The sequence below is a fragment of the Pseudorasbora parva genome, chromosome 11 (genome assembly GCF_024679245.1).
Source record: "Pseudorasbora parva isolate DD20220531a chromosome 11, ASM2467924v1, whole genome shotgun sequence".
NCBI classification, from domain to species: domain Eukaryota; kingdom Metazoa; phylum Chordata; class Actinopteri; order Cypriniformes; family Gobionidae; genus Pseudorasbora; species Pseudorasbora parva.
The window spans coordinates 26,894,188-26,909,921 of NC_090182.1; the positions used below are offsets into that span (position 1 = coordinate 26,894,188).

The window sequence follows — 15,734 nt, forward strand, 5'->3', positions numbered from 1 at the left end:
CCGCCCCCTTCATGGCTCCTCCAATCCCTCATTGATCCACGAAACATCTGGATTGATGACAGCGGTTTTAATTAATATAACGGATACAGTCAATATATTTTAATTACTAAAATAGTTTTAACATTTAACCATATTTGTTGTATTTAAATATAAATATTTTATAATATTTGTTCTTCTACTTTGTTCTTGTAAACAACAGTTGTAATTTAGATACCGATATGACTAAAATATTTCAGCATTTTGAAAATATTTAAAGCGCTATTTTTATTATTGTGTGTGTGTGTGTGTGTGTGTGTGTGTGTGTGTGTGTGTGTGTGTGTGTGTGTGTGTGTGTGTGTGTGTGTGTGTGTGTGTGTGTGTGTGTGTGTGTGTGTGTGTGTGTGTGTGTGTGTGTGTGTGTGTGTGTAGAGTTCATCAGTAAGAGCAACATTTACGACTGGGTTTCGCTATCGCTAAAATAAGTACAGTTTGCAAACATGACGATAGAGGGCGTGAGAGACTTTGAAAACGTTAAGTTCCTCCCTCCTAGTCTTCTACCATAGAGTAAGTGACTGCACTGGGCGGGTCGAAACATTAGACATATAAACCAGCGCGAACGCTTTTGTTTCTGCCTATTGATCCTGAGGTGAGCATGAATCAATCAAACATAATCATCGTGCTTAGAGGTTTATTTGTTGGTAGATGTAGTATTATCGTGCGCGTTCATTCACGCGCTTTTGGGTCTGTTATGCATATTTAGCAGATGTGAGGGTAACTGAAAATGGCCTCATGTAACTTAGATGTCAGACGGAATCTAAATCTTTTTAAACGCACTTTTCAATCGCCATTTTGATATTGTTAAAAGCAGCGTTATCTTGCATACATTTTAAACGAAAAGCGTTTTATTAGCGAGTGTGTATCTTGACTATGTGAGATTATAAACATGTGTTGCAAGTTAGCCATATGGCCTGAAGAGGTCTCAGGCTGCTGTATCTGCCAGTTACGTTAGCCTTGCAATTTTAAGCGTCCGCCATTTTGTGAAGCATGCTTTAAAATGTGTATGTAAATACCATGCAAAATGTTCGACAGAAACGTTTAGTATCTACTGAAACTGGATTAAAATTTGTTCGTGTTGCTCGCACGTGATTAGCAGCTACTGTTAGCCAGACAGGGCCTATGAGCTAATGGTTGTTGAGTTAACCATCTACTCCAGAGAATGATTACGTTTGAACTTATTTTTATCGTCAAACAGCGGTTTCATATCATCTAACCGATAGACCAACACGTGCTGACATATTTGAATTGTTTTCTGCGTCCGTGCGTGGAATTTTCTTGATGATAAACTGCATAAACAAGCTTTTTCTGGTCTCCCACATGGTGAGGTTGGTCTGTTTGCTGCTTTTGGGCTTCTTTTTTTGGGTTAGACAAAAAAAAGCTTATGCTGGTTTCAGCCGAGATGCACTGGACAGTTCTTGTAATGCAGAAATGTCTTTCCTCTGTAGTGGCAACAGTGGGGAGAAATGGCAGAGGCAGACCGACCAGGAAAGCTGTTCATCGGTGGCCTGAACACTGAAACTAGTGAGAAGGTCCTTGAAGCATACTTCAGCAAATTTGGCAGAATAGCCGAAGGTAATAGTTTTGAATGATTTAAATGACTTAATAGAAATGTCATTTAGCCATGCAGGTTGTCTTTTTATTGAAATTTAGTAATTTGGGCTGCAGAGATTCACCCAGAAATGAAAACTGTCTTGCACTCACTCTCAAGTCATTCCAAAGCCATAACTTTCAGACGGGATTTCAGACAATGGATTAAACTACTGGATTCATTTGAGATTCGTACAATCTCTTTGAGATCTTTGAAACTGTCTTTTTTGGTTACTAAATTTTCAATGGTGGGACAGATCTCTGATTCCATTAATAAAATCTTTAATTTGTGGTTTGAAGATGATTTGATGGGTTTGGAATAACACGAGTATTGATTAATTTTTATGGTGAACTATTTCAATAAAGCATTTGTCAAGTGTGACCATATGTTTCCTCCCTTCTGTCTTTTGTAGTTTTGTTGATGAAGGATCGTGAAACAAATAAATCTAGAGGTTTCGCATTTGTAACTTATGAAAATCCTGGTGATGCAAAAGATGCCGCAAGGGAAATGAACGGAAAGGTAAGTAATGGTTTGAGCTTCACATTTGTAAGCTATGATGATTTTTGTGGCATTGATCTTCTTGAACTGATGTTGTCCACAATTGTCCTCTAAGAAGTTCTGAGCTTACTCTAATGGATGTACACATTTACTTTTTAGTGAGCATGTATATTTAAAATCAACAGTTTCCTAAACTTCTGTTCCCTTTCCAAGCCCCTTGACGGAAAGCCTATTAAAGTGGAACAGGCCACAAAACCTCAGTTTGAGTCTTCAGGACGTCGTGGCCCACCACTGGCGCATACAAGGAGTCGTGGCCCTTCCAGAGGTCTGCGAGGGTCCAGAGGAGCACCAAGTGGAATGCGGGGACCACCAAGCAGAGGTACTAATCAGAACATCATCCACTTTTTATTTTTTTGTGCAGTGATGACACTTTATTTTGATGATCTGTTTGAACTGATTGTCCTCTAAGAAGTTCTGAGCTTATATGAACACACATGCTTGCTGCCAAAAATATTACCAGGGTAACCTAGGGATTGTAGAACCCTTTTTTAAAGGCATGTCCTCAAGAGGGCCGCCACCACTGAAGAGAGGCCCCCCAGTGCGGAATGGAGGACCCCCACCCAAGAGATCTGCACTCTCTGGGCCAATGGGCAGGCGTGAGTTTGCCAAACACTGTTTTTTAAATTTATTTTTATAGTTTGAACCACAGTCATTTGTTTTCTCAATGTATTTAACAGCACCAGTGTCCAGAGACAGGGACCCATACGGCCCTCCTCGCAGAGATTCTCTAATGTCACGGCGGGATGACGGTCCTCCACCTCGTGATGACCACTACAGTAGTAAGGACAGGTGAGATGTGTAAAAGCATGAATGGCCATTAAGTGAAATTATTTATGTGAATAGAAAATCAGAAGTGCTACGTTAACTTGCAAATAAAAGTTAATTCTAAATATGTATCGTTAATTAGTTACTAAAATAATATATATATTTTTTTTTGTGATGCCATATACAATGACACTCAAAAGCTGTTAATTTTACAGTTATTCCAGCCGTGACTACATGAGCTCACGGGACAGTCGAGACTATGCTCCGGCTCCACGGGATTACCCATACCGGGAGTATTCAAGCCATTCCAGTTCTAGAGATGAATATGGCTCAGGATCCAGAGGTTACAGGTGTGTTAACATCCTATATCCTGTGTGTGATGGCAGTTTAATTGTCTGGACTAATGTTTCATTGTTTCTTAGTGATCGTGATGGCTACGGTGGAGGACGAGAGCCCCGGGGTTACATGGAGCGGCCCAGTACAGGCTCCTATAGAGACCCTTACGACGGTTACGGTAAGTTAACCTTAAGTGTGGTGAAAAGGGTTAAGGGGCTCCACTCAAACCGCCTGGAAAGGGATGCCTCGTGTGATTGCCAAAAAGTGGAAACATCAAACGCGGCGTCTTTTCATCCTGAGTTTTCCAACCAAAATCACACCAACAAGGAATCTCTTGCAAGCTGTTTTCTGCCCCCCAAAAGTATGAGTCGTTCCGGTAGCTCTGTCCGAACAACCAAGTGAGATGCAGTACCCAAACTACAATCTATCAGGAATTCAATCCAAACCAAGGAAAGTGCATTTACTCAACAATGACGTGTCAAAGGGCTCTGAGTGGTCAATTGTCAACACTTCATTTGGGTAGTTCAGTTATCTTAGGCTGAAGTAGTCCCACCCAGACTCTGAGATCCAAATTTATACTATCCCCATTTGGAAAGTTTCTTACGTTTGAGCTAGACGTGATTCAGGTTTAAGGAAATGGGCACTTGACAACGCAGTATCATGCAAAGAATGTTTAAATAAATTTTGCCAATTACATGACCCATTGACCCTGCAGGTAACTCACGCAGCGCCCCACCCTCAAGGGGTCCCCCTCCATCCTACAGTGGGAGTGGTGGAAGCAGTCGTTATGACGACTATGGCAGCAGTTCCAGGGATGGATATGGCAGTCGTGACAGTTATCCCAGCAGTCGGAGTGACCCGTACTCCGCTAATCGTGGTGACCGTCCGGGTAGGCAGGAGCGGGGACCACCCCCTCTTGAGAGAGGCTATCCTCGTGAATACAGCAGCTCGAGCCGTGGGGCACCTCGGGGTGGTGGCCGTGGTCGGGCAGATAGAGGAATGGCCCGGAGTCGATACTAAGAGGAAAAAAAGGGGGGGAATGAGATGGAGAATCTGTGGTTTCTCGTTGAGACCTTCAAAAGACTGACATTCAAAAGAGAGCTCTTTTAAACTCTGGACTTCAAGCTTCAGGTTCAAGCTGTACACAAACTTGTGGAGTTTTTTTTTTGTCCTTTTAAAATGCAAAGTTTCTTTTACCTTGCCCCACATCCCATTTAATGGTACCGTTGCAAATCTAAGTGTGTTTTTGTATAATAGTGATTTGTTTAAACCTGCAATGCCCTAGCGTATGGCTTTCATTTACCAATAAAGTGTTTTTAAGCAAAGATCTTGAGCAACACTGCTATTCAAGAGAATGAGAATGAAAACTATGAAGCGTAAATATCTATTCACCTCTCAGTTTTCCATGGTGAGCACCCCCAAATGCCACTTAATATAGATGCAATGCAGAATATTCATGTAGGCATGATTGTTCACATTGTTGAGGAATGGACAAATGTCACCTTTTTCCAAACTCTCTATGGGTGTAGTTTTCCTCAGTGCAAATGGATCCTTCATCACAAAGCCTAAACATTGACGTCTTTCATCGACCAATCCAAAGACAACCAAAATGCAAGAAACAATTCAGCACCACAGATAAAACCTGTCAACAGCTGGTAAGCAAAGCAAACCCTTTTGTTCTGGTATAAGTCAAGTCTCGGTGGTGTTATTTTGCAGCCTGAAGGTTAGTGTAATTTAGTCAAACATCGTCTTGATTGCCCTGGCTTTTTCAAATGCAGTCTGAAACATTATTAACACAACCTCATCTCTGCCTTCAAAGGAGTCTGATCCCTCCCCCCAACCACTGGATCACTGAGTTTAGGAGGTCTTAGTCTCAGAAAAATCTGTCAAATCTGTTGCACTAAAGGAGAAAATGTCTGGATTTTTTTTTTTTGCCCCTTTCAAATGAAAAATGGCCTCTCTTTTTTTTCTTCCTTTTTTTTAAAAAGGATATTAAGATGAATCTCCTCAATGGATCTATCCCTACAGTCAAATGTATACCACATAGCTGCAAAACCTCTTGAAACTTCCCAGTGGAACCCTTTTGAAATTGTAAATTCATTTAGTGTTAACAAAAAGCCAGAACCGCTTGCAAGCATGCCGATTCTAACAAAGGACACCACGTGGAGAAAGACAGCACCCTATCAACAAGTCTGGAAAACATTTCAGATTGGGTTTTTTTTTTTTTGTATAATTAATTTTTAAAATATCTGTCCCTTATGCCGAGCTAAAACAGTCTGCTGATGGTAACTCTCTTGTTGCAGGCTGAATGGAGGAAAGGGAGTTTGATGGTAAATGCACACATGAATACTTCATTGCTTATCAGGACCTGTTGTCATTCTGGATCATAAGTCTTCTGTAAGATGCAGGTATGTTTTTAAGTCTTTAACTCTTACAAATTTATATTTTGCTTCTCTGTATAATAACTTCTATCTGTTTTCATCTAGATCGAGAATCTGCATTCTTAGGAGGCTGCTGTTCATTGAGGCTGAGGACGTTAGATGGGATCATGCAGACGAATTGCATTGACTTTTTTTTTTCTCTCAATAAACAATAATTTGAGTTTAAATGAACTTGTTTCTTGTCTTTGTACCTTAATAGATTTCCACTATGATGGTGTATTGGCATGTCAATGTCCACCCATAACATCATTTAATCAAATAAAGATGAACCATATGGAAAATTAGTGTGGCTTTTAAAGCAATAACGGTTCCCTTTGTGTCAAATGTCAAAGAGCCCTCTATGTTGGTTATATGGCAGACGTCCACTGGAGAAGTTAGTCGCGGTGCTGAATGGTCGTAACATACAGAAAAAGCAGAAGCGCTACGGATGTGGGTAGCATCTCAACACGAATAGTGAGAGCCGGCGCACCAAGGGTGCAGCTAACTCTGAAAGGCCCATTGAGCCTAAACTATGAACCCCGAGGAGCAAACTGTTACGTGGCTAATAACATTAGGCGTGCTTAATTCACCCAAAAAGAATATCGCTGATCCTGAGGAATTTCTGAAAACATCTCTCAGAGATGGGGTCGTCCTGTGTAAGCTTATGGAGCGGCTGCAACCTGGAGCCATCTTAAAGGTAACTGATAATAAGCGCGTGTATGTTTCTTTGATCGTATATTCGTAAATGGTAGTGTGAATTGTATTTTTTAATTTAATGCAACCCCAGCAAATACAGGCATGCGGAACTGGCTATGCACGATGCATGCCAAGATAAACTGTTATGTGATACTTTGAGATGCACTACATTTTGCAAAGATACAATACGTTGAAAGAAAAAGAGCACGATGAATGTGTATTTAACTGTGGGTTTATTCGGGGCACACAATTTAAGCGAGATACAATCTGACTTCCTGTTAACGTTACATGAGAAATTGTTCCGCATTATCACAGTCTCAAAAACAAAATATTTGTCGACCTCCACTTTTGTATAAAATGCAAAGAACATTTGTAAAGGAAGTTTTCTCTAGTTTGTACAAGTCGTCAGTCAGAGCTCAGATTATTGAATCCCTTTGCTGTGTTATTTAACTCCCCCTTTTTCATTGCACATCGTAATTAATAAGACTTGGTAAGGTTATATATTTTTATTTATGCTGAATAAAGTTATTATTCCGTTTAAACGCTTTGAATTCGTGCTTTGATACAGGGATATTATAACGAATGTGCTGATCAACTTGACAGAAAAGTTTCTCTTGTTATAAAGGGACCAATATATGTGCTTTTTCCCCCTTGTCTTCCTCCCTACCTTTTTTTTTTTTTAGCATATTTATGTGATATACTGCTTTACTGATGTTACACGACGCTTTCAAAAATATATTTTCTGTTTGAATTTACCCATATTCGTTGTGAACGAATTGTTCTTTGGAGTCAGATCTTTTTAATGAATCGGTTTAGCCTGTTCGCGAAACCGGACTGAACGATTCGTTAAAAAATGGTTTCACACTAATTTTTACAAGCTTTATTTTAGTTTAAATTACTAGCTCAATTGCTACAACTACATGAAACTACAATAGTATACAGATGTATTTAGGAAAATGTATTAAACAACAATATGAGCCGATGGCCTTATCTGTATATTTGATTTAGCCCATATGATATGCTACTACACCGGTTAGTGCGCAAAATAATTTGACTTTTGAGCCGGTTCTTTTAAACGAACTGTTCAAAAGAATCGATTCGAAGAAATGAGTCGGATTTGCCATCACTAGTAAGCGGTCCAAGTAGAATCTTGCTGATCAAACATCGTCACTTCCTCCTAAATACATTTTCCTGGTTAGACAGGGCCCGATGAGATTTAGCATAGATACGGGTTGTGTGTGTGTGTCTTTCTCTGTGTGTGTAACATGACGAAGCTCACGCAAAGAAATAGTAACTTGGTATACTGAACGCCAAAGAAATTTAGCATGCGATACTGGACAGCAGTGACTGGGTACAATGTGGCTCATAGGCTAGGCTGACATTCACTTCCAAAAACGAGATCTTGTTGATCTCAGGTGGTTCTTTGCTTTGCAGTGTGTTCGATTATTTACATCCTCATTTCTTCATTGGTTACAGTATTCAACTGAACCCAAATGCGAAGCGGCATGCATTGCAAACATTCGGGAGTTTCTAAAAGGATGCCAGTCTCTAAAGGTTGAGGTAAGATCATCTTTCTTTACAATTTCTGTATTTGAATGTGTTTGTATCACCGACTGGCTTTGAAAAATACAGCTGAGTGTGTATAAAATACGCGACCCGTAGGCTGAGAATATCACTCTTGTCTGTAGATCTCAAACAAACAAAATCAGTTCTGTAAGTGTATTACATGAAGTATGGACATGCGTTTCAGATTAGAGCTATGCCTATAAGTATTGAATTTATGAAGGTAAGATTTACTTAACAGACTAATCATTTATATTAAATAATGGGCCTATATTTAAAAAAATTCATATTGGCCTCTATGGAGTAGCTCTTCTGTCCATCTAATTTAGTTTAGCTCTCCCTGAGGACAGACAAATAAACAGCAGGGTTTTGTTTTGGTTTTGCACATGATCTTAAAATATGTCAGACAGTAAACAAAATTGCTCATAATACTAGTTCTTTTGCATGTGCATTTCATTTATTACGGTTATTATGGTCTTGAGCTGCAGCAACATTACAGTCGTCTCAGGAAGATGGTCAGAAATTATACCTCTCACAGTAAACATTGTCAATCTGCAATGTCTATTATTGACACAAACACATAGACAGGCTTTGATGCTACACCCTCTGAAATGACAGTATTCCTGTACTAAAACTATGAACAAAATGTGATTATTGACTGATAAATTTTGCAAATGTGGTGAACATGACTCATTAGGGCCATGTTGCTTGTTTATGTAATGCTTTCGTTTTTAGTTATATTACCCCTATACGGTCAATAATTGTATTCCTTCATCTTCAGCTTTGAAATATTTTTTTAAATTATAAAACAACATCTATGTAAAGCACTTTGAGTGTCTAGAAAAGCGCTATAAAATGTAACAAATTATTATTATAATTATTATTATTTCTTCATGCTTTAAAATAGCTTGAATGTAACTCTACCATAGACTGTTAAAAAAAAAAAAAAAAGATGAACTGCTTCCTTCAGTGTAGAGAAATGTAGGCAAAATATCCCAGCAACGGACTCTGAGTATGTGCAGTATTGATCTTGAGATGGGGCCGCAGCATCAAGGTCCCGCTTATAGGCTGTATCCAAAAGTGCATACATTCATTCTAAATAGTAGGTAAAATATACTGTATATATTTTTTTACCTACTATATAGAATGAATGCATGCACTTTTGCACTTTTGACAGAAATATGTCAGAATTCACAGTATTCATAAAAGAGTAGGCAAAGAGTACCCGGAGATTCTGACGTGTGCATACGATGGACACTTTACTATCCCACGAGGCCACATGAGAGGTTTTGTAAATGGCAGTGATGCAACTGGGGCAGTAGGTCATGTGATATGTGCAACATGGCAAATGTAGTATGTCCAGATTATATTCATACTACACACATTGATACTATAGATACTTTTTTATTGGTCATGAAGTAATTACTTATTCAAAAGAATTACCTACTCGAGAGTAATGACCCCCCTCCACACACACACACACACACACACACACACACACACACACACACACACACACACACACACACACACACACACATCATTTGTGGTGATGTTCGTTGTGAAGCTGGACAAGGAGGGGGGTGAGAGTAGCTGGGAATTGGGTGTTTTTACCGGTTAAAATGGAAGGAAAAGAATGGTAGAAGTATATTACTTTCTGTCACAGTTTTGCTAGTGTTGTAATTTTGCAGCCTGAATTGATGAGACCGATTGTCCATTTGTACTCAATGTCAAGTACTGTACTGTTAAAAATATCACAATATACTTACAATATATATACAATGAACAATATACTTTGCTTACATCTGTTTTGAAGAAAGCTCCAGTCAGTTTTATGCTCTATTAAAGGCCCAGTTGGCATATAGTTGATTAAAGTCATGTGACTGGACAAACAGGCCAGGCGCATAACTTTCACTTCTGCTTTTAAAGGAGCTGAAAACGAGAAGTATCGTAGCACAAGCTTAAGCTTGATATGAGCCACTTTTAACTTTTAATGAGAGATGAATGCAAACTACAATGGTAAAGTGTAATCTGTAAACTGAACTGACTGCTGACTGCTGAAGTTGCTTAACTTGTTGCAGTCTCCATATTGAAACAGCGCTCTGCAAATAGAAGGACAGAAGCTTCTTGGTCCTTGCATTGGTGTTTAAACGCTATTATGTTTTATTTAACATGTGAAACCGTACCCTTAGCAAGAAAGGGGATAGCTGTCTATGCCCAGCGACCAACAGGGCCTGTAGACAGAACATCTAAAAATGCGGGTCACACTTAAGATGCTTTCCATAACCAAAAAAAAAAAAGTATATCTTTCATTATTTATTTTTCTATATTATTAGCAGAATAATGTAGTGTATTTTTAGGTGTGGATGGCCCAAATGGTATACAGGGTTTAAATTTTTGAGAGTTCAATGAAATGTTCATGTTGTTATATTTCAAGTTTATAAAAAATGTAACTGGTTATGTAAAATAGGCATAAGCCATATTAGGCTAAGAGAACCAATGCCAGATCTTATCCTGTTGAAACGTCCTACGTACACCCCTAGTTATTTCTTTGTAAATAAAAGCCTATACTCCTCTGATTTCTGACCTACATCTGCTGCTTCTAGCATAATCTCATTCATAATTACAGTCATTGGACAGTTTTTCTGATCTTTGACCATCTTTCTCTTAGGGCTTTGATCCAGAGAGCTTATATACTGGGGAGAACTTCAACAAGGTTCTGTCAACGCTCTCAGCAATAAATATCGCTACTCAAGGTAATTCATAATGTTTTGGACGTTGATATTCTTTGTCTTTTCTCTTCTTAAATACTATAGGCATCAGCTTTGTCTTTTCTTTGGTGAGTTTCTCTTTCTACCTCAAGTGAAAGTTGTGTTACACTTATGAGGGTTCTGCTAGACAGAGCAGACAGTCTAACAGACGGCATTGTGTGCAAGCCTTGTGTTCAAAACATTTTTAGAAAATTAGCTCCTGCTGGTCACTTATAAACTATGAAGAATGTCTCTGTTTACAAGAAGCATCACAGGCACTCCATAATCACTGCTGGTGGAAATGAGCCATATCTTTCCTGTTGCATGTTCCCTTATGACCTGTTGAAACAACTATCTTCCTTCATCCCACTAGCGTCAGCGGATTTTTTATTTTTATATTTATTTTTTTAAGTAGATATAATGATTTGATTCTAAACATATTTTAATTCCATTATCAGTTTAAGTTCATTTTTAGAAGCCCGAGAATATGATTGTGATAGATATCACATCACATGTCCATGCAAGTTTATCTTGTTGAAATGCTCAGTAAGGCCATTTCATTCAGTCAGAAGAGTGCAGTAAACACGAGATCCATATCACATTTTTCTAAGGATGAGGATGACTGGCCTCTTGTATTTGCTCTGTGAACGTCAGGAGGTGATTTGTCTGGGGTCGTGCTGGCATTCGTGTCTTTATGCTGCAGCTGCTCTCAACTACTGGAGGCAACAGACAGTTGCTTTTTGTAGGGCCTGTCCGGGCGGCTGACAGTATCTGCATAAGCATGCGGAATTCATGAGACATGTAGTTATTCTCAATTTTTGCTTCCCTGTCATATGTTTCCCACTGCTCTTTGTGACTATTGAACTTTATAGGAGAGGGTGTCCTCCTTGTAATTGCAAAGAAGTTCTTCAAATCCCACAGGTCTGCTTCACAAATCAGTCAGGTTCTTTAAAGGCATAGCTATATATATATATATATATATATATATATATATATATATATATATATATATATATATATATATACACACACACAAACATACACACACTCACCTATGTAACAAATAGGATAAACCCCTTAAGATGCTTCATCTCGTTTTCAAGGGGGTCCTGTGTGTGTGTGTGTGTGTGTGTGCGTGTGTGCGTGTGTGCGTGTGTGCGTGTGTGCGTGTGTGCGTGTGTGCGTGTGTGCGTGCGTGCGTGCGTGCGTGCGTGCGTGCGTGCGTGTGTGCGTGCGTGCGTGCGTGTGCAAAAAAATCAAACAGACTACTAAAATGCTCTATCCAAGACACATTAAAGAGGGCAAATGCCATTGTTATCAGGGTTGTGACGTTGATTTTTATTTTATGGAAAAAAAGTTACCTGGGGTCTCATTTATAAAACTTTGCGTAGATTTCATCCTAAAAGTGTACGTACATACAAAAGCTAGATTTTGCATACGCACAAAAAAAAAATCTGATTTATAAAACCATGCATATGCCAGAACCTGCGCAAAAGTCCCTTTATAAATCACAGCCAGCAGCAGATTGTGTGTATGTGCTTCTCCACCCGGTCTCCTCCCCGAAATCACCATATGCTGATAATGTCCCTGAATGAAAATTCGTTTTCTCCTTTATCTGCTACTGGCGTAATCCTCCATGAAGCATTACATACCCAGGTTACCGGAGGATTTATATGTTTCTAAGAAATAGACTAATCGTTAACACCTTGACAAAATCTCGCAAACACCGTGCTTCTTCATGACGGATTTGTAATGTAATAGTAGGCTAGGACTGATGATGAGTAGCGATTGTGCTTCATGACTGTATTTGCAGACTTTGACATTTTATGATAAATGTAGGCTACATTAAGGTGAATATTTCGGTTTTACATTGTGTAGTTCTCTAATAAAGGGGTATTACATGCTATTCTATCACATCGCGCCATCTTTTCCTGCGCTCCCATTGTGGACGATGTGACTGTAATCCAGCGCTGATTATTATTTTTTAAATGTTTTAAATATATTTTGAATTACGTTTGGATTTAACTACGCATATAACCAAAAACAATCAGCACAAATAACACTGTTGGATTTAATCTTCATGATAATGTGGATATAACGGATGAAATGGAGTGAAAATTAAATGTCATTAATTAATTCTCATAATCGTTCTTCTCACATTTATTTTCTACAGTTCTAACTTCAGTTCACGACCTCAACATCTGTGTTGCCAATTCCCTTTGTCTCCAGAATACGGTACACACAGCTTAAAGTTTGCTTAAAGGTGCGCACATTCTCCCGTCAAGTTTTTTTTTTTATAGATCACAACCTTAGCGTGGGAACTGGTGTACGGATGTTTCCAGCCCCGTTTTGTGTGTCCGCATGCTTTATAAATGAGACCCCAGGTTATTCTTTTTTTTTCTATTACACGAAAAGTCATTCCTGTTTAGCTCAATGTTACAGTGAACCGTTTTTAAGAGTTTTCATTTTGAGTAATAATCCCTAGTTATCCCTTTAACAAGCCAGACTCAATGATTATTCCAAACAACACTCTTATTTATTTATAGAATATTAAAATGTAATCCTGTTTACACATGATCCAACTAAATACTTGCAAATAGGTTTTCAAACTCTATTTTAAAAGATGAAAGAAATGTGTTAGTTCTTAGGAATGACTCACTAATGAGGGCAGATTCAATGGAGGCAGATCGATTTGTGTTAAAATGATCTCTATGAAACAGCGAGATTTCACTCTAAACTGTGCTCGAGGCATAGAGAAGACATTCCCTGGCCTGGCTTTATCTGGATTCTCTGTTGTGTTTGCTGTGGAAGGCTTGGAGCAAGTTCACACACTGTTTATACACTGTGGGTGTTCGGAAAGAGCCTGCCGTGAAATCCAGCAGACGTGCTGAGCTTTTATTGTGTAGATGATGAAGCAGGCGAGAACAACGACGTGTGAGTGAGTGAAGAACTGCAGAGGCCCCTGCAGCGCTGGAGATCTGTCAGGAGCCAGAGTGCAGCAAACAGGGCACCTGATGGTTGCTTCTGTCATAGCATACTGCATGCCTCCTCCTTCCTAATCTTCCTCTATTTATGAGCAGCATATTGCTCATAGCAAATTAATATGTGCCAATCGTGATCTGCAAATATTTGGCGTGAATATGCAATGTTTGTTTTGTGACTAAATACCATCTTTCATGCCTTGCTTTGAGTGGACTGGAACACACATTATATCTGTAGCCTTTGATTTGTCTTTAATACTTGACACCATACACTAGAAAGTATGTGTCTGGCTGCTTTCAGCGACTGTGTGTTGTGTGACCCATATGCAAGTGAATTGAGCTGTGGGAGAGACACAGAGACGACAGAATTATGAATGGGTGAGTGAGTGATTGCTCTGATTGGGATTTTGAAGTTGACCTTGAGACCTGGTCTGACTTTTCCAACCCGTAATGTTGTATATTATTATAATATTGTAAATAACTCTGTTACTGCAGTTTTCAATGTTAAACTATCCTTCAAGAAGAAGAGAAATTCTCATCATTATCAATGTTGAAAACAGTTGTGCTGCTTAATGATTTTATGGAACATGAAACAATGTTTTTAGGTTACTGATGGTAAAACGTCCAAAACAACAGCATTTATTTGAAATAGATCATGGCTTAAATCATGATTAAACTAAATCATGGCTTAAAGTAATTTTAGTAAGCATATATCACCCTTGTTCAGGACTTTCGGTATATCTATATCAGTAGACCTATAATCCAGTGACCACCCACAGATGTACTGCGCTCTCTCTTCTCCAAGTGAGAAATGCTCTCAGACACAGACTGGTGTTGTTCTAAACTTTATTCCCCGTTTTCTTTTTGTTTTCTCCTTGTATCCAGATCGTACCCCTAACAGATCATGTCCACAGTCCAGTGCCTCTCCTCCTAGCCTGTCAGTTCCTTCACAAGCTGTTCCCAACTTGAAGCCCAGCAGATCCTTACAGAGGCAGTCAAAAGCAGTGGCAAGTATCTAAACAGTGCCATAAATGCTGATAACTGTTGGTCGTCTATAGCAAAAATATATTTTGTTTTAATAAGAAAAATGACACGAACATAGCATAGGTGAGTTTGATCTTAAAATGTATACCTAGTTTATTAGAGGGCTATTCAGATAACTGATTTGGGTGAGCATATTGCTTACTATAGTTTTATTTATAGAGCTATCGATTGCTTAAATTAACTTAAAATAATCACTTTGAAATATGTAATTAAACATCTCTTTAATTGTTGTAAAAAACAACCTAAAGACAGTATTTTAAATATTTGATATTTTGAATGATTGTTTAATGGCAATTAGATCCATTCATCATTACAGTATAAATAAAAGCCAGGGTTTTTATTGATATTTTATTAAAGAACATTTATTACATTTATACAGAACTTATTAATAAAGTATTAACAACTTTTAATTTGAGCATAACACAATATTCACATAAACCCATCATAACTAATGTGACATTTAGCTGTACCACAGCAGAATACGGTTGTCTGTCCTGTATTTGAGTCCATATTATGGTTACGTTCACACACAGTTCAGTTATTTACAGGAGTGACAACCATACTGTGTTTGATGATGTTTTTTGTCTCTGTCTCAAATTTGATTGAGATGTCAGTTCATTTTTGCATATTGCATATTCATTTCATGATGAATAAATGAATAAAATCTCTACATGCTAATTATTTAAAAAAAAATTAAACAGCAAACGTTTTATATACATTTATATTTTATTAAAGTTCCCATTCTTCGCGTGTTTTCGAAGCTTTGATTATGTTTACAGTGTGCAATATAACATGAGTTCATGTTTCGTGTGTAAAAAAACACAGTATTTTTCACACAATTTGCTTATCTGTACAGCGCTGTTTTCTCTGTCCTAAAAACGGCCTGATGATTTCCTTGTTCTATGAAGTCAGCGCTTCCCGTGTTGTGATTGGACAGTAGCTTACCGCACTTTGCCCGGAAAGGTCCCGCCTCTTACCATAACGGTGAGATGCAAGC

At 38.5% G+C, this 15,734-nt stretch overlaps 2 protein-coding genes and 2 non-coding genes across 6 annotated transcripts in view; all 4 read left to right on the top strand.

Annotated features, from left to right (window-relative positions):
- The first annotated feature begins 471 nt into the window (after positions 1-471).
- Positions 472-5,912, top strand: rbmx (RNA binding motif protein X-linked). 3 transcript variants are annotated; one of them, XR_010908383.1, is made up of 10 exons: positions 473-625; positions 1,482-1,608; positions 2,037-2,143; positions 2,336-2,501; positions 2,662-2,778; positions 2,860-2,971; positions 3,163-3,297; positions 3,370-3,461; positions 5,587-5,691; positions 5,770-5,912. XR_010908383.1 is itself a non-coding variant. In XM_067457637.1 (9 exons), the coding sequence occupies exons 2-9, from the start codon at positions 1,500-1,502 to the stop codon at positions 4,301-4,303; spliced, it is 1,128 nt and encodes a 375-aa protein (XP_067313738.1). In that variant the 5' UTR covers positions 472-625; positions 1,482-1,499; the 3' UTR covers positions 4,304-4,608. The 3 variants fall into 3 exon arrangements, 2 of the variants coding, with proteins under 2 accessions (XP_067313738.1, XP_067313737.1); XM_067457637.1 differs by lacking the exons at positions 5,587-5,691; positions 5,770-5,912 and adding an exon at positions 3,999-4,608 and having other exon boundaries at positions 472-625; positions 2,677-2,778; XM_067457636.1 differs by lacking the exons at positions 5,587-5,691; positions 5,770-5,912 and adding an exon at positions 3,999-4,608.
- LOC137093337 (small nucleolar RNA SNORD61) lies at positions 2,175-2,250 on the top strand. The gene has a single exon (XR_010908436.1). It is a non-coding gene; the product is annotated as a small nucleolar RNA SNORD61 (small nucleolar RNA).
- On the top strand, positions 2,540-2,604 carry LOC137093338 (small nucleolar RNA SNORD61). Its single transcript, XR_010908437.1, has one exon. It is a non-coding gene; the product is annotated as a small nucleolar RNA SNORD61 (small nucleolar RNA).
- A 213-nt stretch (positions 5,913-6,125) lies between the features above and the next one.
- The window catches only part of arhgef6 (Rac/Cdc42 guanine nucleotide exchange factor (GEF) 6), a 38,568-nt gene continuing 28,959 nt past the window's right edge, over positions 6,126-15,734 (top strand). Inside the window, exons 1-4 of the mRNA XM_067457631.1 lie at positions 6,126-6,400; positions 7,876-7,959; positions 10,634-10,718; positions 14,579-14,700. Coding sequence (XP_067313732.1) covers positions 6,236-6,400; positions 7,876-7,959; positions 10,634-10,718; positions 14,579-14,700 — 456 coding nt within the window. The 5' untranslated portion in view covers positions 6,126-6,235. The remainder of the gene's footprint in view (positions 6,401-7,875; positions 7,960-10,633; positions 10,719-14,578; positions 14,701-15,734) is intronic.

Excerpts from the sequence above, each read along its gene's own strand:
- rbmx (XM_067457636.1), top strand. The coding sequence starts at position 1,500 with ATGGCAGAGGCAGACCGACCAGGAAAGCTGTTCATCGGTGGCCTGAAC. Across the intron at positions 2,972-3,162 it reads CACTACAGTAGTAAGGACAG|TTATTCCAGCCGTGACTACA; the intron begins GTGAGATGTGTA and ends TTAATTTTACAG. Across the intron at positions 3,462-3,998 it reads AGACCCTTACGACGGTTACG|GTAACTCACGCAGCGCCCCA; the intron begins GTAAGTTAACCT and ends TTGACCCTGCAG.